The sequence below is a fragment of the Lepus europaeus genome, chromosome 11, assembly GCF_033115175.1.
Source record: "Lepus europaeus isolate LE1 chromosome 11, mLepTim1.pri, whole genome shotgun sequence".
Lineage (NCBI taxonomy): Eukaryota > Metazoa > Chordata > Mammalia > Lagomorpha > Leporidae > Lepus > Lepus europaeus.
In genome coordinates, this window is record NC_084837.1 from 52,319,880 (window position 1) to 52,342,368 (window position 22,489).

The following is a 22,489-nucleotide window of genomic DNA, read 5'->3' on the forward strand; positions in this document are numbered from 1 at the left end:
CAGGCTAGGGCGTTAACCCACGGCACCACAGCACCTGCCCCGGAGGTCTTTGATTCTAATAAATCTTGCTTTGAAAAAAAAAGTCATAGTCATCTAATAATGACATATTTTCCTGAGGAGATATAATATCTAGCCACTCATAATCATGATATAAACCATAATTCTGATGTGGAAAAGTAAATAAATGTCTCATCACTTCACTTCAGTTAGACTGACTATAATTAAAAAGAAAAGGTGACAAGCATTGGCAAAGAGATGAGGAAAAGGGAACATTTGCACATGTCGTTGAGAATGTAAATTAATATAGTCACTGTGGAAACAGTATGGAGTTTCCTCAAAAGCTAAAAATAGAACTGCTCTATGACACAACAATCCCACTACTAGGTATATATTCAAAGGAAATGAAATTGTTCTAAGAGGCACCTGTATTCCTATGTTTATCGCAGCACTATTCACAAGAGCCAAGAAATGGAATCAAGCAGGGTCCATCAACTGATGAACAGATATAGCACATACAGACCAAAGACTACTTCAGCCATAAAAAGTGACACAATCTTGTCACTGCAACAACATGTATGGAACTGGAGGTTATTACATCAAGTGAAATAAGTAAGGCACAGGTTGACACATACTTTGTGATCTCACATGAGGAATCTAGAAAAGTGGATATTCTACGAGTTGAGAGTAGGATGGTAGTTTTCAAAGACTAGGGGTCAGAGACTGGGAAAGTTTTATTAACAGGTACTAAGTGGTAGCTTTGGGATCCGTATGGAAGGAAGGCCTATACTTCCGGGAATGGAAAAGTCCCTACCTGTACTTCTGGGGAAGAAAAGTCCTTGTCAAGGTCCCCGCGGGTGCCTAAAGATCAACCAATGAGGATCAGACCCACCTCTACCTTTAACCCCCATGCCCTGAATTATAAAAGGAGCCCTCCCAATCTCTGACACGCGCAACTTCCCTGAGACTTCCTGTTGGGACTGTAAATTACTTGATTCGTCTGCCTGGGAAGATTTGTTACGTGCCAGACACCTTGCACTAAGTTAGAGCCAGATAAGAGAAAGAAATTTTGATGTTCTATTTTACAGTGAAGTAACCAGATAACAATAATGTATTGTATGTAATCCTGGAAGAAAGTTAGAAGAAAAGATTTTTAGTGTTTTATCATAGACATGAAAAGTGATTAAGGACAAAGAAATACATCTGAACATTATGCAATGTGTACATGTGTTGAATTATCACATAATACTCCATAAATTTATACAGTTTTATATAACAGCTAAAATAAATATTAAAAGTCCCAAAGGAAAAAAAGAAGTAATCTATTAAGCAACAGTCAGCCAACAAAATGATCTCAACTGTTCTGGTTTATCTTGAACATAAGCTTTTTATTACAAGCTTTTAATGTTTATATGTTAATTTAGATTTGCAAACAAACAATATGGCAAATATTGTAATGGGAAGGCCGTGCCAGAGAAAAAAAGAGATAAGGTGAGGCTTCTGCGCTACTCACAGGTTTGGGTACTGCCTGCAGGTGCAGGGGAAGCAATGTGTACTCGTTGCGCAGAAGTAGACGGCTGAGTCTCCAAGCTGGGTGGCTGCAATGTGCAGAGTGAAGTGTTTTGCCACTTTATTCAGCAAAACTGTGAGTCGTTGGTTTTGCTTTTTCTCCATATTAGAGCGAATGTCTAGAATGAGCTGGGGCCCCTGACCAGGTTTTTGTTTATACCATGCGAAAAAGGCTGATGAACTGTCAGAATAAGTACAGTTGATAACAGAGCTGTCTCCTTCCTGGACACTCAGAATAGAAGGAAACTGTTTCACATCATCTCCTCGGCTCACCCCTATGCAGAAAGAAAAATTGTCAGTACCATTAGGATTTTCTTTTTCAACAGTAAGAGAGAAAACCTCCGGTCTTCTCCCTGAACACATAATGAACATACACTAATATACTTTGTTTTCCCAAAGCTCTCAACTCACAGTGCAGCTGCAGCCAAAAGAACATGAAAGACGCTCCAACGGATGTCTTCATTGTTCTTCCCAGTTAGTTAGGATCTATCAGAGATCTGCAATCTTCCACCAGGAGAGCTACTCCTATTTTCAGGTTCATGGTGGGTCTCATATTGTCTATCCAGCCAATAAGAAAAAGCCTCTGCCTCTGCTGTGAGCCTCTTCATTCGGAATCTACTCAAGTGAACTTCCCCATTCTCTGCAGCAACAGAGGTACACTTCCACCTTGTGGTCACATCCATCCCTCGGTACTAAATTCTCTGGGTAAATGTAAACCTAGGAGGCACTTAGCTGCATAAAAGTAGCAACAGGCAGATAAAACAAAACAAATTAGATCCGAGGTCTAAGATTAAATGCACAGCAAATTGTATATATTTATGATATTTAAGCATGGTCCTGAGTAATTAACAAACTGAAAACAAGTATGCTACCAGAGATTGGCTGCTCAGGGGTTCTTGTCTTTGTGTAAGAAAGAATTTAGACATGAGACAGAGTGTAGTGGTAAAAGAGGCAGCAAAGTTGAATGAAAAGAAGTCGTGGAGAGAAATACCCCTGGTAGATCAGGCAGACGTCTCAGGAAAGGGCTGGGAGCCCAGTGTGCATTGAGACTAGAGATTTTGATATGAGAATTGGTTCCCTTTCTATCTTCCCTGCTCCCTCTTCTGAGCCCATGGCCTTTGCTATTCCCACATAAAGGACAGTACCAATAGTCAAAGGGAGAATTTTCTCTCAGCAAAGATGATTGCGATAGAAAGGATTAAATCTCGGCGTTTGCCGCGGCTCACTAGGCTAATCCTCCACCTTGCGGCGCCAGCACACAGGGTTCTAGTCCCGGTCAGGGCACCGATCCTGTCCCGGTTGCCCCTCTTCCAGGCCAGCTCTCTGCTGTGGCCAGGGAGTGCAGTGGAGGATGGCCCAAGTCCTTGGGCCCTGCACCCCATGGGAGACCAGGAGAAGCACCTGGCTCCTGCCATCGGATCAGCGCGGTGCGCCGGCCGCAGCGCGCCTACCGCGGTGGCCATTGGAGGGTGAACCAATGGCAAAAAGGAAGACCTTTCTCTCTGTCTCTCTCTCACTGTCCACTCTGCCTGTCAAAAATAAAAATAAAAAAAATAAAATAAAAAATAAAAAAAAAGAAAGGATTACATCTCAGTGACAATAGAGCATGGGGATAAGTTCCATGAGATATTAGTACTCCAGCCCTAAGAAACAGTTTGACCCATAGATTGGGATGATTTGCAAAGAGAAATCTAACATCCTTTAAGAAATCATTTCCTATTGCTGTGTGGCTTATACTCTGCAAAGTGTTAAAAGAAAGAGTAGAGGATGGCGCCGCAGCTCAATAGGCTAATCCTCCGCCTGCGGTGCTGGCACACGGGGTTCTAGTCCCAGTCAGGGTGCCGGATTCTGTCCCGGTTGCCCCTCTTCCAGGCCAGCTCTCTGCTGTGGCCCGGGAAGGCAGTGGAGGATGGCCCAAGTCCTTGGGCCCTGCACCTGCATGGGAGACCAGGAGAAGCACCTGGCTCCTGGCTTCGGATCAGCCTGGTGCACCAGCCGCAGCAGCCACTGGGGGGTGAACCAACGGAAAAGGAAGACCTTTCTCTCTGTCTCTCTCTCTCTCTCACTGTCCACTCTGCCTGTAAAAAAAAAAAAAAAAAAAAAAAAGTAGAAATTCTCAAAAATCATCAGACTGGAGAATCTAAACACCTAAGTTTATTCTGGGGGTGTTTTATTTTCTGGTAACAAAATGGCATGGTGTTAAATGCAATGACTGACTTAGATCCTACTGGAATTTCCTCTAAAGTGTATGAGCTAGGGGCCGGCGCTGTGGCATAGCAGGTAAAGCCGCCACCTGCAGTGATGGCATCCCATATGGGCACCAATTCGAGTCCCGGCTGCTTCTCTTCTGATCCAGCTCTCTTCTATGGCAGGGGATAGCAGTAGAAGATGGCCCAAGACCTTGGGCCCCTGCACCTACGTGGGAGACTCGGAAGAAGCTCCTGGCTCCTGACTTTGGATTGGCTCAGCTCCAGCCATTGCGGCCATCTGGGGAGTGAACCAGCAGATTGAAGACCTCTCTCTCCACGTCTCTACCTTTCTCTGTAACTCTGTCTTTCAAATAAATACAATAAATCTTTTTTTAAAAAAAAATAATAAATCTATGGAAGCCTAAATGTTGTTTATTTGTGTGATGTGGTTAGTACAAATGACCCAGAAGTGCTAACCATGAGACATGGCACCTGGGAAACCAAGACTATATCATTTCCAGAAATGAGAGCTCCTTTCCTTCGAATTGAAGTCACCAGTTTCCCAGAGTGACAGAGAAAAAAAAATCTATTCTCATTCACATCTCACAATTTAAGGACTCTCAACTCAATTTTAAAATGTATATATGAAAAATATATTTTTGCATATGTAAAACTTCTCCCTTCTAAGGACCTCCTTTCTCTCACCAATTATTCATACAATCATATTAAATTCTTCACTGGGAAACTTTTTCTTCTTCTCGGAGATAGATATTTTAGGTCTTCAAATGTGCATGGAAAATGTATATTATGATCAGTTTATATGTGTGCTTCAGATTTTTCTTGCACCAAGATAAACAGGTTTCAATTTTATTTTTCTAAGAAATTTTGAAATCACATCATATGTCCATGTGAGTTATGGCACCCAGATCAAAATGTAATGGCCGCCTTTCATGCCCAGTGGGTCAAACATGACACAATTTGGAACATCCCATTCAAATACGCAAACTCACTGGACCAAGGCTTACCCAGACCCAAACTGCACAGAAAGTTTGGTTTCCACCAGGTGGTTTCTCTTTGCTCAGCAGTCTTGCCCTGATTGAATGAGGCAGGGGAAATAATGCTGATGATGAAGTGAGGAAATCCAATTTCTCTCTACTCCCAGCTCCTTTATCAACTATTTGCTTCATACCAGCATCTCGAATGAATTTCTGCCTTTGTAAAATGAAGTTGGACTAAGGGACTTCTTCATGCATCTCTAAATTTTTATATTTGTATATTATTTAGCAGATTAAGCACTGGTGAAGTGCAATGTGGAATGGTACGATAGTGGAGAGAAATTGTCCTGCGTACAGAGCTCCAAGTATAATCTACTGTGACTGAAGTTACCCAAACCATTCCTATGTGTCTGAGGTTACCCCTGCCCAATCCTGGCCTTCTTTGGAAGCAGAGACAGAGCTCTCAGGATGAAATCTCTTCTGGGTTTTCAATCCTCCAATAGCATCAGTGAGGGATGATGGATCAAAGGAGGCCAAATCCACAACAAAATAGAATAAAATGATCTTTACTAAGCAAAAATCATCATAGTTAGGGATATGGGGCCATATTCAATGGCTGAGCCTTTCTGAAGATTCATTCCTGTGTTTAAATCTATAACATGTCTTTGTTATCAGGAAGAAAACACCCCAGCATCTTGGAGAACCAGGAAGAGATAGACAAGCTAACCAATACCATAATACAAAATGCACTTTTTTAAAAAACCTGATTGCTTTCTAGATTCCAGAGCTAATCTTCCAGATTTAGCTTGAAGGTTCAAGATTCTCAACTATGGCTGACTGCATAATCTATGGGACTCAGTACAAAATAAAAATTTGGAATCCTTTGTTCAAAATACAGAAAAAAAGAATGCCAGTGAGGGCTAAAATGTAAAGCTCCTAGGGCCAGTATTGTGGTGCAGCAGGTTAAGCCCCACCTGCAATGCCCACGTACCATATCAGAGCACAAGTTCAAACCTCAACTGCTTCATTTCCAATCCAGCTTCCTGCTGATGTGCCTGGGAGGGCAGCAGATGATGGCCCACATACTTGGACCCTGCCTCTCATCTGGTAGACCTGGATGGAGTTCCAGCCTCCTGGCTTCAGCCTGACCCAGAGCTGGCCATTGCAGCTTCTTGGGGAGTGAACTAGTAAGTGGAAGATCTCTTTCTCTTTCTCCCTCCTTCTCTCTGTCATTCTGCCTTTCAAATAAATAAAATAAATCTTTTTAAAAAGTAATGCTTGTTTTTAAAAATATTTTACTACTTTTAAAACACAATAGGGTTCACAATGATACATAGAAACAACAGATTTCAAAATTTCAAAATGTATGTTGGAGTCATTACTTGTATGACAGAGTAATAATACTTTATTAATGTGATATCTTTATTAATAGCATGATTTTTTGGCCTCACTTCTCTGGATATTAATGTGTTAGGTTTTCAAAATCAATGCTTTTAGCAACTTCATTTTAGGCACCATAATTGAAAGCAATTTCAGTTGTACTTGACAACAACAAAATTGCAAGCAGAATTTTTCACCATTTCTAATTTTGCATATAATGTTTCTGCTCATACAATTAATACTGGAACTCTTAAGAATATTTTATGTGGCTGGCACTGTGGAGCAGCGGGTTAATGCCCTGGCCTGTGGTGCTGGGGTCCCACTTGGGCACTGATTCGAGACCTGACTGCTCCACTTCTGATCCAGCTCTCTGTTGTGGCCTGGGAAAGCAGTAGAAGATGGCCTAAGTCCTTGGGCCCCTGCACCCGCATGGGAGACCTGGAAGAAGCTCATAGCTCCTGGCTTTGGATCAGCACAGTTCCGGTCATTGCGGCCAATTGGAGAGTATACCATTGGATGGAAGACCTCTTTTAAGAGCAGGGCCCTTTGCCATTGCACAGGTTTTATTCCCTGAGCCAGCCCTGCATACACCTCACTGGAGTCTGCTCAGGTTTCTTCATCTTAATTCTCAGGGCCTTGCTTTTTCCTAACCAGTGCCCTTATGTTAACATAAAAAACCTGGCAAGGTCGGAATTCTACATATTGTCATTGATTCACAGCAGGTTTAAGTGTTGCGTTTGGTTGTCAGAATCGTGATCTGTGGCTGCAGCAAATAAAAGTTTCTTTCAGAGTAGTCACGGAAACTTTCTGATCCCTTTCCCAGACCTTGAACAATATTACAAAATCATGGGTAACAGATTCACTCAAAATGCAAGAAAGACAAATGGATTTTAACGTAACAAAATGACAGTTCAATGAGCTCTACCTTGCAAGGCACTACTTAGAAAAGATCAAAATGCACATTTTTGTCAACAATGCATGTAAGTACCATGTGTAAATGTAACAACAGTAGAAATCATTTGCACTTTGTGATTCTGGAACCTTCTGTACTGGGTATCTCAGAGAACATACTCTGATGTCAGACATCCAGCATGGGAACCCCACCCCCACCTTCCTATTTCAGTGATCATGTGAGCCCAGGTAGGTTACTCATATCCGATAACCCCCAGTGCATTCACGTGCAAGGTATTGGCAGTACTTAGACATTAAGTGTAGTAGTCAGGATAGAGGGCCTGACACTCAATAGTTCGCATTTTTCATTTATGTTTGTAGTGAGTTCCAGGCATGAAAAATCTGAACGTTCTTTCCCTTTCCTGGAAAAATTGAGCTGTCTTTAAACAACTGAAATACTGAGTCTATTTGTTGATCAGCGTGTACTTTTCACAGTATTTTTTATCACAGTAATCTTTATGTAACATACATGCACTTTGCCAGGGAAAGTGTTGAGACAATAAATTGGGTCCTGACAGCTTTATCAGTTGTTCCAATGGTTTCATATTAGGGTTTTTTTTGTCCCTGCCCAGTGATTTCTGAGAGGAAAAGTGTGTGAAAACCAAATGAAATGACTTGTCTGATAGGTATGCTTTTACCAGAGATAAAAGAGCTCCAACATCAGTCAGAAAACCCACAACAGCGCGAATGCTGCTGTGGAAGCCACCCCTGTGCGAGGGGTGGGCTTACAGGCCCAGCTGCACTTTGGGTCCGGGCTGCAGACACCCTGGGAGCACTGTGCCTCTACTGCACAGAGGTAGGTGCCGGAGTCCTCCAGCTGGGCGACTGAGATGTGGAGGGTACTGTAGCGCTCCTGAGAGTTAACTGTTGACTTCAACCTTCCATCCTCCTTCACTCCCAGAGCCATGGAAAACAATCTGATGAGGCCACGCCTGGGACTCTGTCGGAACCATTGCATGTTGGTCACAGAGGCTGAAAAATTGCACCTCAGGGTAGGACTGGCTCCCTCCTGGATACTCAGGGCTGGAGGACTCTGCTCCACCTGCAGCCCTCTCACCCCTGCATGGACAGGGAAAAAAAACACATAGGATGTCACTGGGAATGCACTGATGTGGCGTCCAAACCTGTAAAAATATCTCAAGAAACAAACAGGAGGGTGTGGGACGGTGTCAGAGCTTTATGTCAGCTCTCCCTCCTTCTGACAGTGGTGACCTGACCCCTATCTCCCACCTGGGACAATCCCAACTCACAGCAAATCTGGACCCACAAAAGCCCCAGCAGAATCCCCGGTCTTCTCTCCATGGCTTTTTGTCTGCTTGCTGGTGGGCTGTTACCCCTGCTCTGTGGAATGTCTCGGGTCCAGACAAACTTTGTTCTTACAGTTCATTGGTTCCATGAAACTCACAGAGAACCAATCACATTTGAACTCTGTCATTCATCCTAACAGAAAACTCCACCCACCATGGCAAATGAGACTGTACCAACATTGTAGGTGGGAATAGTGCATGGGGTGTCATGGTTCCACAGTGTGAAGATAGAATAGTTATTTTTTCTTAAACACTCTACGTAAGAAGCGTTTGTGAAGAAAGAAGTTTGTGAGGAAGAACAATGATACCTTAGAGAGGAATCAATGTCTTAACTGGGAAAAGTAGAGCTTTGAACAATCACAGAAAAAGTAACTCCATGTACGAAATTACACAATTTGACAGACTAGAGTGTTCAATAACATTAAAATAGTATGTATTTGTATAAATATTTAACAGCTTGCATTACACACTGAATAAGTAAATGAAATTTCTTTTTATTATTATTTATTTTTTTCTTTCTGAAAGGCAGAGAAAGAAGGAGAAAGAGACCTTCTTCCGTCTGCTGGGTCATTATCCAAATGTCCACTATAGCTGGGACTGGGTCTGGCCAAGCCAAGGAGCCGGGAACTCAGTTGACATCTTCCATGTGGGTGGCAGGGACACAAGCCTCTGAGCCATCGCCTGCTGACTCCCAGGATGTACATTAACAAGAAGCTGGAATCTGAAGAGCAGGTGGGACTCGAACCTAGGGAATCCCAAGTGACTTAGCCACTGACCAAATGTCTGCCTTAAAATGTAATTTCTTGAGCCGGCGCCGCGGCTCACTAGGCTAATCCTCCGCCTTGCGGCGCCGGCACACCGGGTTCTAGTCCCGGTCGAGGCACCGATCCTGTCCCGGTTGCCCCTCTTCCAGGCCAGCTCTCTGCTGTGGCCAGGGAGTGCAGTGGAGGATGGCCCAAGTCCTTGGGCCCTGCACCCCATGGGAGACCAGGAGAAGCACTTGGCTCCTGCCATCGGATCAGCGCGGTGTGCTGGACGCAGCGCGCCTACCGCGGCGGCCATTGGAGGGTGAACCAACGGCAAAAGGAAGACCTTTCTCTCTGTCTCTCTCTCTCACTGTCCACTCTGCCTGTCAAAAAAAAAAAAATGTAATTTCTTGAAATCTAAAAAGTTCTAGAAGCCCAAGACATAAGCTCACCATCTGGATAGAAAATGGTTCTAGCAAGAATTAAAAAAAAAAAAAAAGATATGTGTTGTCTGCCCTTTCTACTTCTCCCCTTCTTCTGTCCTGCCTTTCCCCATGCCGCCTCCAGCCCACACAGGTGATTCTCATGGGCTCTTACATGGCTGGCCAAACAAAATAGGTGTCCTCTTCCTTTTCTTCTTCTATTTGTATTACTTATTTTTATGCTTTTCTTCTGTTTACTCTTGTTCCTTCTAGTCTCAATAAAGAAACATGAAGATATTGGATAACAAGCACATTAGCAGGAAGCTGGATGAGAAGCATTCCAACCAGGCACTCTGGTAGGGGACGTAGGAGTTCCACGTCGCAGTTTAACGCAATGTGCCACGATCCAGTCTCCTGATTGTATTCAGTCTCCCAAGACTACTAGAAAGTTTTTATTGAAACTTTGAGTGCCCCCTAGTGGATTAAAGCTGTCAACAAAGACCTAAATTGAATGGAGGTTAAAAATTGGAAGAATGACTACTATTGAAATGCTATTTCATGGAGATTAACACTTCAAAATAATTTGGTAGTTCTCATTTGATTTCTCTAATTCAGTTCAAATGAATCCATAAATGTGTATTGAAGTTTTACTATAAGTGAGTAATTTACTAGGTCTGAATAATACAAACGTACTTCAAAATGTTCGTGGAAATTTTGAATTCAAAGATATTTATTTGGGTGTAAAATATTTCAAAATCCATACATAAAATTATATTAAAATGGATGAGACCATAGTTTGCTGTATTCTGGAGAAGACAAAAATATACATAACTATAACATCAAAGAGGATCTTAAGAGTAGTGTAAGCTAAAAGTTGTACAATCCTACAAGCTGAAAAAATCTGACACTTTAGACAGTTAGATAAAATCTTATGATAGTTATTTTCTGTTTCCCCTTTTTTATGAGACCAATTGAAGATAATATAGTAAGACTTGTAAGAAAGCTTTTGGGGATTGTTGCTCCAAGTGATCAATTTCTGTTCACAATTGATCATAATGATAGGACTAAGAGTCAAAGGGATCACGTAAACAAAACTAATGTCTGAAAATACTAACCAATAGAATAAAAAAGGGAGAGAACGATCCAACATGGGAAGTGGGATACACAGCAGACTCATAGAATGGCAGATGTCCTAAACAGCACTCTGGCCTCAGAATCAGCCCTTCAGGCATTTGGGTCTGGCAAAAAAGTCCATGAGAGTATTTCAGGCATGGAAAGCCAAGAGACTCTGTCAAAAAAAAAATCTAAATGAAAGTTCTCCGCGAGTGAGATCCCAGTGGAAAGAATAGGTCATCAAAGAAGGAGGTACCTTTCTCTGAAGGGAGAAGAGAACTTCCACTTTGACTATGACCTTGTCTAAATATGATCAGAGTCGGTGAACTCAAAAGGCTTCCATAGCCTTGGTAACTCATGACAAGAGCCTAGGGTGATTACTGATGCCATAAACAAGAGTGTCAATTTGTTAAGTCAACAACAGGAGTCACTGTGCACTTACTCCTCATGTAGGATCTCAGTCCTCAATGTGCTGTACATTGTGATTTAATGCTATAACTAGTACTCAAACAGTATTTTTCACTTTGTGTTTCTATGTGGGTGCAAACTGTTGAAATCTTTACTTAATATATACTAAACTGATCTTCTGTATATAAAGAGAATTGAAAATGAATCTTGATGTGAATGGAAGGGGAGAGGGAGCGGGAAAGGGGAGGGTTGTGGATGGGAGGGAAGTTATGGGAGGGGGAAGCCATTGTAATCCAAAAGCTGTACTTTGGAAATTTATATTCATTAAATAAAAGTTAAAAAAAAATAAAAAAATAAATTATACAAAAAGTAACACTAAGAAGGATTCATGAATATGCAAATTATTTAAATGATAGAACTTTACATAGAGCCTAAAATCCGCTTTGACTACCACTCCCAGCTCCTTTCATCATCTTCTTTCTTCATCTTTTTTTTTTTTTAAGATTTATCTATTTAAAAGGCAGAGTTTTAGAGAGAGAGAGAGAGAGAGAAAGCTTCCGGCTACTGGTTCACTCCCCAAATGACTGCAACAGCCAGGACTGGGCAAGACTGAGTCCAGGAGCCAGGAATTTCATTCAGGTCTGAGCTCAAGAGTACAGCTACAGAAGTGCTTGGGCTGTTTTTCACAAGAGTTCCTGTGCCCCTGACTCAGTTTGAATGCCTTAAATCAATGCTGCTCCACTTTAACTTTCTTTTTGACGATATAATGAAATTACTATCTGACATGTGGTTGCAGGTGTGAAAATGGAAAATGCTTTCCTAGGTGATTGAGGCCCTTGGTATCAGGAGTTATAGGTCCTCAATTGCAAGATTGTCTTGAATGAAAACAAATTATCTCTTTTTCCTTTGTACTTTATAAAGTAGCCCTTGTAGCATTTTGGGGGCAATGATACTAAGTCATTTTCTTAAGTTTCATCAAGATAAACGGCCTCATTTTAAAAAGACGAAAGATAATGCTGACAACGATGTAGACATAGGGATCTTTGAACAATGTTGATAAGGATGTAAATGAATACAGTCATTCTAGAAAACAATAGAGATTCCTCAAAAAAATAAACAAAACAGATCTATCACATGATCCAGCAATCACACTACTGGCTTTAAATCCAAGGAAATTAAATCTGTCAGTCAAAGAGACATCTGCATCCATGTTTATTGCAGAGCTCTTCACAATGGCCATGAAATTGAATTAATCTAAGTGTGCATCCACTAATGAATATATAAAGAAAAGGTGGTACGTATAAACACTGGAATACTACTTAGCTATTAAAAAGTATTAAATCCATGCAATAACATGGAAAAAAACTGAAGGCCATGAGATCAAGTGAAATCATATAAGCACAGAAAGAAAAGTACCACATGATCTCACTCTCCTGTTAAATTTAATTAAGAAGATGATCTCATAGTTGCTGATGTATAATACTGGTTAATACAGGCTACATAGTATAGGGAGGGTGTGCAGATGAAAGACTGTTTAACAGGAACCAAGTTATGCAAACATAGCACAGAAGATCTGGTGTTCTATTGCACAGCAGGGTGACTACAGATAAGATTAGTATATTGTTGTTTCTCAATTAAAAAATGAGAGATAGGATTTTGAAATGTTAAATGTTTAAGGTGATAGATCTATTTACTCTGATTAGCTGTTACACACTTGTAGGTGTCAGCTAATTTTCTAACTGGGTGAATATAATACGCTAAAAGATAGTGATTAATTCTAGGAGAAAACAATGCCTCATTTATTTACAATTAAAAAGAAAATGTGAGTACCATTATCCCCAGAAAGGAAGCCTAAAAACTGTTTTATTAATAGTCTAAAATAATATGTTTTTTTAAAGTTTGACTTGCTTATATTTTATTTAAGAGACAGAAACAGAGGAATGGAGGGTCTCATCATCTGATTCATTCCCCAAATGCCTGAAACAACCAATGCTGGATGCAGCTATTGCCAGAAGCTGGGAACTCAGTCTGGGTCTATCCATAGGTATGGCAGAAACCCAACTACTTGAACCACCATCTATGCCTCCAAGGGTGTGCATTGGCAGGAAGCTGAAATCAAGGATGGAGCCATGGAGCCGTGACTTAACCCAACACTCTGATATGGGATGTAGGCATCTCAAGCCATATCTTAATCACTGGGTCAAATGCTCACCAAAAATGATATTTTAAAAATGGAAATATGCAAGGAAGTTTTTTTTTAAAAGATTTATGTGATGTATTTGAAAGACAGAGTTACAGAGACAGGTAGACACAGAAAGAGAGGTCTTCCATCCACTGGTTCACTCCCCAGATGGCTGCAATGGTCACAGCTGCACCCATCCGAAGCCAAGAGCTTCTTCCAGGTCTCCCACGTGGGTGCAGGGGCCCAAGGACTTGGGCCATCTTCTACTGATGTCCCAGGCCATAGCAGAGAGTTTGATCGGAAGAGGAGCAGCTGGGATATGAACCGGCGCCCATATGAGATGCCGGCACTTCAGGACTTTAACCTGCTACACCACAGTGCCAGCCCCAACACAGGAAAGTTTCAAGGCTTTCTCTTGTTTAAAAAAATGCCTGTAACATAATATGTAGTCACTAAATATGTGTTGAATAAATTGAGCTGAAAATCCAACAACTCACACAAATTTTACTGATTTTTTCCATCACATGTTTCTGAACACTCTTTTTAAATATTTATTTATTTATTTGAAAGTCAGAGTTACACAGAGGTGGAAGAGAGGCAGAGAGAGAGAGAGAGAGAGAGAGAGAGGTCTTCCATCTGCTGATTCACTCCCCAGTTGGTTGCAATGGCTGGAGCTAAGCCGACCCAAAGGCGGGAGCCAGGAGCTTCTTCTGGGTCTCCCACATGGGTGCAGGGGCCCAAGGACTTGGGACATCTTCTACTGCTTTCCCAGACCACAGCAGAGACCTGGATTGAAAGTGGAGCAGCTGGAATGCAAACCGGTGCCCATATGGGATACCCTCACTTTAGGTGGCGGCTTTACCTGCTATGCCACAGCACCAGCCCCTTTGAACACTCTTAAGCCAATTCTTCTAGCCCTACTGAATGGGTAATGGCAAATTCCTTGTTGTGGCTTTACATTCCCTTCAGTTTTTGCTCACAATTCTGTGTGTAACTTCAGCCAAAGATTCAGGAATAGGAACGTTTCTGATGAGTGATAACTCTGGACATAGGCATTTTCTGAGCTGGCTGTGCTCCCTGCACCCCAACATCTGTGCTGCCACAACCCTTCCACATCCTGTCAGGGATGGTGATTCTCTGCTTCAGACCCTGTAGCAGGTGATGTCTCAGAGAGACTCCTGGGGTTTTTGTACGCCTCTCTACACGAGTCCTCTCACAGTGTTCTCTCTCAGTGCGCAGAAGTACACTGCTGAGTCTTCCAATTGTAAAACAGAGATGACAAGGTTGATGGATTTCCCTGCCTTCTGGAAATTCAATGAGTAGCGACCTTGGCTTGCATTTTGCTGCCTGTGAGAGTCCTGACGAATAAGGAAGATCATCTCCCCCGTGTTGAGCTGCTTGTACCACAGGAGACCGTAACTTCCAGAACTGGTGTCATACGTGCAGTGCAGGGTCACGGCTTCCTTCTCCTGTGCCAATATTGCTGGCTGGGCTTGAGTTGCCTTCTGGGCAATAGCAGATCCTGAAGACAAAAAGAATCAGAAAGTTTAGGGATAGGTGGTATGAGATGATGAAATTCAATTTTTATGCACTATTACCCTTCTTTCCCAAAGTCTCTATAAGATGCTTCCTGTGCCTCCAAACCTGAGGTCTTAGAGGGGGCCCATTCCCACTGGGGTCATCCCTACCCAGCCACAGTGAAGCCAGGATCATCAGCAGAAGGCTGGAGAGTGACATATTTTATCTCTTCTTCTGGATGAAAAATATCGTGTTCTTTAGTTCCAGAGCCCTGCACTGTGCGGTGAGCCTGACTGGAGAGGGAAGAATTAGTGGGCTCTGTGCTGCCACTGCTGCTGCTGCTGAGACAGAGCAGGAAGCAGAGGTCTCCTGGTGTAGCAAGTGGGCGTGTGTCATGTCAGACTTCTTTGCATACTGACCAAGGTTCCACCCAAACCAAAATTCAGTGAATCAACCAACTTTTCATTTCGTAACAACTAAATCTGAAAATATACATGGATATATTGAAAGTAATTATGGTAAGTGACCAAGTGCTGTGTTCAGTCATTAAAAGCTTTAAACATTGAGTCCTGCCATAAAGTTCTCCTTAAACATCTTAGTTCTTTTCATGAAGGCCAGCTTAGACATTAGAATGAGACCACTGGGATTCAGCCACTGAATTTCTATTTTTCCCACTACCTTCATATGGGTCCTAAATGAGCCACAGCAAATTGCTATATTCTGTATGATAAACTCTGAAGGAAATTATCCTACATGATCTCACATGTCTCCCTAGGACAGCTGATCATAGAATTACTAATCGTGATCAATCATTCTTTGTGTTTGAACATTAACAATAAGGCAATACCCTCACAATATTACTCAGCAATATGACCAAAAGACACCCATTGCTTGTTGTACCCTGCTTCTCAATATAGTAGACAAAGCCTATCCTCCTTGTCTCCAAATAATTTCAGCTTTGTCCTAATTGGCTGAAACATCTTTACATCTTGCACTGGAAGTACATTAAATGAGATGACAACACAAAAAGTCCAACTTTTCTGCTGTCTAAAATCATTCAATATTTTCCCACCAAATGGCTGGCTTATTTGGAGATATTATACATTTCATTTCATACAATTCAATTCTGCTATAGCTCTCTATCAGGGGAACCTCCAAATTACACTTCTGTCATTCAAAAGGTATCCATGTCCAGAGCAGATATTTTGAACATTCTCATATGAAATTTTGAATGAATTTTGTTCTTCCAGAAGTCTTACCTTAAAAATAAAAGATATAATACCAGACAGGTTGGGCAATAATATTCCAGACTCCATTGTGTAATTCAAACCTTAGCCAGAAGTAATATTAATTTGAGTGGCTTGTGGCTCTCTCTTGGATGTCTCAATTTACAAAAGATATATAAAGCATGAGTCACTGTGTTTTTATGTGGTTCACAATCTCCAAATACTATGGAGACAGTAAAATTTCTTAACCTTCTTAATCTCATGTATCTCATGTATTCCTACTAAAAATGGGCACAAAATACATTATTTAATGTTTACATACTATACAAAGGGGTTATTGTGATAAACACAAAATTTCACAATATAAAGACATAATGGGGGCCGACACTATGGCGCAATGGGTTAAAGCCACAGTCTGCAGTGCCGGCATCAGTTCAAGTCCCAGTTGCTCCACTTCCAATCCAGCTCTCTGCTGTGGCCTGGGAAAGCACCCACATGGGAGACCCGGAAGAAGCTCCTGGCTCCTGGCTTCAGATGGGTCCAGCTCTGGCCATTGCAGCCATTTAGGGAGTGAACCAATGGATAGAGGACATCTTTATCTCTCTCTCGCTCTCTCTGCCTCTGCCTCTCTGTAACTCTGCCTTTCAAATAAATAAATCTTTTTTAAAAAGACTCAATGGAAGAAAAGGGGAAAATATTTGAACAGATGACCTTCTAGCTAAAGTCCTTGGGCAAGGATGTCTTGCAGAACATAAAGACAAATCCATGGAAAAGCCTAATATTTCCATCTTGGAGGTGGAAAATTGGGTTCTCAATTTTGTAGAGAAACATTACAAATAATCGATTTATTTAATTAATGAGAAAAAATATGTATTGAAGCCAGAAAGTCCCCTTGTGGGGCAGGGGTAGAGCAGGAGCTGTGGCATAGCCGGTTAAGCTGCCACTTGAGACACAGTTGCATCCCACATCAGGGGGCCTTGCTGAAGTCCAAGCTACTCTACAGAAAATAGCAGATAACGGCGCAGGAACCTGGGTTCCTGCCACTCCCTTGAGAGAAGGAGGTCTTGGCTCCTGAACTCTGCCTGGCCTAGCCCTAGCTCTGCCAGGCATTTGGGGAGTGAACCAGCAGATGGGAGATCTCTCTCTCTCTCTCTCTCTCTGCCTCTCTCTCTTCCTCGGTTGCTCAGCCTTTCAGATAAATACATAACTCTTTGAAGAAAAGAAGGCTAACTGGTAGAGTTAAATAATCTCCTGTGAACACTTGTGAAAATCCTCCAGAGACAACTCATCACAGTGGGATAGATTGGCTGTGGTATTAAAATATTGTCCTGGGGAAACTCTTCTGGGGTAGCAGGGAATGTGGCCAGTTCATACGTTTCTTAAAAGAAATAAAATGCCATAAATTTTGTAATGGTGGGACTAGAACACTGGCCTAAGGAACCACTTGAGAATCTCCAAAAGGATTTTACACAGTTGTGTTCCCTGTGTGGATTACAAGAGTGTACTAGATAAAGACCTTTTATTTTCCCACATAGGTAACAAATCTGTCAATAAAGTGAAGAAAATTAAAATAGCTAGCATCTGACATAGATAATACATAATAAATTTTAAAAACTCATTTTCTGGATGTTTCAAGAAGGAGTTGTGAAACCAAGCTCTTTAATGTAATCAACAAACAGAAGTTCTCCACAAGATGCCATACTCACCTAATAGCGCTGTGGTTTCCTGAGAGGTAAGATTTAGCCATGTATAACCATGACTTAACCCATGGTTAAGGTAGACTGGTTATTATAAGAAGACAAAAAAAAAAACCAAGTGTGGACAATGATGTGGAAGAAAAGGAACCCTTGCATACTCTTGATGGGAATGTAAATTAATAGAGGCATTTCAGAAAACAGCAAGGAGTTTCCCCAAAAAATTAAAAGTAGGACTACCATATGAACCAGCAATCCCACTACCAATTTCATTTCCTTTGGATATATATATCCAATTGGTCTGTGAAAGAAATTTTCACTTACATGTTTATTGCAGCACTATGGACAATAGCCAAGAAATGGGAACAGGGCCGACACTGTGGCTCAGTGGGTTAACGCCCTGGCCTGAAGCACTGGCATCCCATATGGGCACCGGTTCGAGTCCTGGCTGCTCTTCTTCCAATCCAGTTCTCTGCTATGGCCTAGGAAAGCAGTGAGAGATGGCCCAAGTCCTTGGGCCCCTGCACTCGTGTGGGAGACCCAGAAGAAGCTCCTGGCTCCTGGCTTCAGATCGGTGCAGCTCTGGCCGTTGCAGCCAATTGGGGAGTGAACCAGCAGATGGAAGACCTTTCTCCCTCTCTCTCTCTCTCTCTCTCTCTTTCTCTCTCTGACTCTCCTCTCTCTATGTAATTCTTTCAAATGAATAAATAAATCTTTAACAAAAAAAAAAAAAAGAAATAGGAACAATCTAAGTTTCCACTGGAGACTGGATAAAAAAAATGTGGAACATACACAATGAAGTACTACTCAGCCATATAAAAGGATGACATTTTGTTGTGTGTGACAACACAGATGGAGCCAGAGGTCATTATGTTGGATGAAATGAACCAAGCATAGAAAAACAAATATCACATGATTTCACTCATATAGGATATTGTTAAAAGGAGCACTCACAGAAGGTGAGAGTATAATGGTGGCTGATAGATGTTGGGGAAAGAAAGCACAAGGAAAGTTTACTTAATGGATGTCAGGTTTTTTTAGATAGTAATAAAAATTTCTGGTGTTCTATTACACAGTACAGTGAGTATAATTAATGATAAGGCATTGCATATTTTTCAAAGATAGAAGAAAAGGTTGTCAGTGTTTTCACCATTAAAAACTAATGAATGTTTGAGGGGATATATAAGCCAATCTTATTTGATACTACACTTGATCTTAGCCAAAAGGCCGAGAAGCAATATATCTTATTTGAACATTATACAGTGTGTACATTTATTGAAGCATAGGATAATGCCACATCAACATGTACCATTTTTATGCCTCAGTTAAAATTAAATGTTAAAGTGTCTCAATAAATAAGAAGTAAGCATCAAATAATAGTCAATAAAGCGTTCTAACCTTTTCCAGGTTATTCTGAACTTCATCTTTCATTCTATGCCTTAGTATCTATGTTAGTTTTCACTTGTGAACAAACAATATTGCAAATACTTTACTAGAAAGTCTGTGCCAAAGGAAAAGAGCTGAGGCTTCCGCCCTAGTTGCAGGATTAGGTACAGGTGCCAGATGCCTGGGGAGCAATGTGTACTTGCAACACAGAAGTAGACAGCAGAGTCTCCAGGCTGGGTGGCTGCAATGTGCAGGGAGATGTGTTTGGCCACCTTATTCAGTGAAACAGTGAGCCTTTGGTCTTGCTTTTTCTCCAGATTTGAGCGAATGTCTATGATGAGCTGGAGACCCTGACCAGGTTCTTGTTTATACCATGGGAAATAGTCTGACAAACTGTCAGAATAAGTACAGTTGATAACAGAGCTGTCTCCTTCCTGCACACTTAGAGTAGAAGGATGCTGATCCACGTTGCCTCCTTGGCTCATCCCTATGCAGAAAGAAAAAGTTAGTCATTAATCTCCAGAATTTTCTTTCTCAGTAGTAAGTAGAGGAAACATGAATAAAGTCTGTCTTCTCCAGTCTTACAAAGAATGTCCACTAATATACTCTGCTGCCCCAAAACCCTGAACTCACAGTCTAGCTGCAGCCACAAGAACATGAATGCAGCTTGAATGGATGTCTTCATTGTTCTTCCCAGCTAGGATCAGTCCTAGACCTGCAATCTCCAGCCAGGAGAGCTACTTCTAATCTCAGGTTGCACCTTCTTTTCTCTAGTAAGCGTGTTGATTTCTCATATTGTCTACCCAGCCAATTAGAAAATGACTGTGCCTTTGTTGTGGGCCTATTCATTCAGAATCCATCCAATTGAATCTCCCCATCCTCTGCATCAGCAGAGGTATACTACCATCTTGTGGTCACATCCCTCACTACTGAACTCACTGGGTGAATGTTCTTATTTAACCTATAAGGGACTCAGATGCATAAAAACAGCAACAGATCAAAACAAGTTAGGTTTTAGATCCAAGATAAGATGCACAGTAACAATTAAGAGATTAAGGTTAATGTTTTTTCACATTACTTAGTCATTATCAATAAATTAGAAAGAAGTATAAGCTTTTGGTGTTTATTCCACAATGGACTGAATTTTCATGTAGGAAATCAAAAAAGCAGCATGATTCATAGAAAAGGAAAAGCAATACCTTCCTTTTCAACTTAATATATTGTTAGGATTTATCTGTTCTAGAGACAAATTGTTTCATTAAAAAAAAGCATGTCAGCCAAATACCAGAATAAGAGAGGGGACATTTCAATATTTCAAATGCATATTATTGCACTCTCTACTCCTACAATCCTGGTCTTGCCCATGACCTTGTTATTCCAAGAGAATGGACAGTAACAACAGCCAGAATGTAGAATTTTCCCTCAGTAAAGATGGTTTGGTAAAAAGTAAGGAACAAAATCTCAAGGATAAGGGAGCATGGGGATGAATTCCATGAGGTATTAATACTCCAACTTTAAGACACAATTTGACCCATAGATTGGGATGATTTGCAAAGAAGAATCTGACATCCTTTGAGAAATCTTTTCCTATTGCTGTGTGGCTTTTATTCTGCGTAGTGAGGAAAGAAAGATTAGAAATTCTCAGAAATCACCAGGCTGAATATTCTAAACATGTAACTCTGTCTAAGTTTCTTCTTGAGGCACTTTTATTTTCTGATATCAAAATTGATATCAAAATTGCAGGTCCCTAAATGCAATGATTGACATATCCTTAATGGAATTCCCTTTCAAGAATGAGCCAATTTTCTTGCCATGAATTCCAGCTGTCTTAGACATTGCTCGTTCAGATTTCAAACTCTATCATTTTTCTCCCAAACCCTGTTACGCTATACTTTCCCCAAGACATTGATGAAGTGCCTACATTATATAAATTTCCATTATCATCTCCCTTGTGAGAAACTCCTATCATCTACTATAATTTCTTGATATCTTCTGCTATAGCTGTAAGAATAAATCTAGAGAAATAGATGTTGCCTAAGTTTGCAAGAAGATGATACAAATAGGAAACTGAAACATGGTTCCAGGAAAAGACTACCCCATTCCCAGAAGTGGAAGCCCCTTTCCTGTGTTTGAAATCATTAGCTCCTAGAAATGATAGAAAATATAGCTAATATCTCCACCACATCTCATAATCATAAGTTTATAAGAACATCTATGAAGAAGGATCTCAATTCAATATGTATACATATATGGTCTTACAGAGAGAGAACATGTGTTTTACACATTAAACTGCATTTTAAGCATCTTCTACTCTCTCACTCTTTCCCCATATGATAGAACTCTAAATTCTCCACTGGACAAGATTTCTCTGCTCATGGAGACAAATACTTTAGTTCAATACCAAATACTTTAGTTCAAAACATGCATGGGAAATATGCATTATTAAATAATTTATGGATTTCACATTTTTCTTGCACCAAAATGAACATCTTTTAATTCCATTTTTCAAAAAACTTTGAAGTACCCTCATATTCCATTCTGAGTTAAGAAATCCACAACTGAATGTAATGGTCCAAATATGACCACTCATACAGAGCACAATGTCTACATTATAATTACAGCAGGTGTATAGCCATACCATGGACAAAATTCCTAACCCATAATCATCTCAGTGATTATTGCCTCACTCACCATCTGAGGGTTGCCCCAGGACAAGTTATCTAGGTCCCTCGTGTACTGCCAGCTTTATGGGAACAATGTTCCCCTGTCCCTCCCAAATTCAATGACCATTTTTGCTGACAATTTATGAATTATGTTCACTATGTTCACTACCTTCCATCAAGGATGTCTACCTGAAATAACCCACACACATTGCCATTTTTAGGAAGGTCCTTAGAAATCATCTGAGTGTTGACTTTGACACCATCACTTTGGCTCACTTCTACAGAAGCCAATGAGTGATGGACCAAGTTTCTGGTAGAGTAACAGTAGATCAGCCTGAATATCCTTTCCTCCCCAAAGTGTCAAACATTCTCCAAAATCAGGATCTTCCATTCTGATGGCCAAACTGATTGGACCAAGACATTCCAAGGTCCAAACCACAGAACTCAAAGTGTCTGGGCTTCCCTTAAGAAATTTGTCTCTGCTCAATAATATTATCCTGCAGGAAAGAGGCAAGAGAAAGAATGTAAGTGATGAAATGAGGGAATCCAGTTTCTTTCTACTCCCAAATCATTTATTATCTATTTTCTTCATACTGGTACCTTGAATATAGTTCTGCTTTTGTAAAATGAGCTTAGACTAAAAGATCTTAGAGCTCTTCCATCTCTAAATTTATTTATTTTATTTAGCAGAGCAAATATTTATTGAGTACTGGCAGTGTGTAATGTAGAGTGGTGTGAAAGTG

The 22,489-nt window shown here is 41.0% G+C and overlaps 1 pseudogene and 4 gene segments (V, D, J or C); all 5 read right to left on the reverse strand.

Annotated features, from left to right (window-relative positions):
* Positions 1-1,506: 1,506 nt before the first annotated feature.
* Positions 1,507-2,029, reverse strand: LOC133770496 (T cell receptor alpha variable 13-2-like). The segment is given in 2 exon segments: positions 1,507-1,841; positions 1,978-2,029. Coding segments are annotated over 2 exon segments (387 nt in total).
* Positions 2,030-6,854: 4,825 nt separating this feature from the next.
* Positions 6,855-8,383, reverse strand: LOC133770497 (T cell receptor alpha variable 22-like). The segment is given in 3 exon segments: positions 6,855-6,955; positions 7,811-8,140; positions 8,332-8,383. Coding segments are annotated over 3 exon segments (483 nt in total).
* Positions 8,384-14,458: 6,075 nt separating this feature from the next.
* Positions 14,459-14,996, reverse strand: LOC133770498 (T cell receptor alpha variable 14/delta variable 4-like). The segment is given in 2 exon segments: positions 14,459-14,781; positions 14,948-14,996. Coding segments are annotated over 2 exon segments (372 nt in total).
* A 243-nt stretch (positions 14,997-15,239) lies between these two features.
* Positions 15,240-19,768, reverse strand: LOC133770499 (T cell receptor alpha variable 13-1-like). The segment is given in 3 exon segments: positions 15,240-15,259; positions 19,283-19,570; positions 19,717-19,768. Coding segments are annotated over 3 exon segments (360 nt in total).
* LOC133770862 (U2 spliceosomal RNA) lies at positions 18,777-18,936 on the reverse strand (annotated as a pseudogene).
* Positions 19,769-22,489: the final 2,721 nt, after the last annotated feature.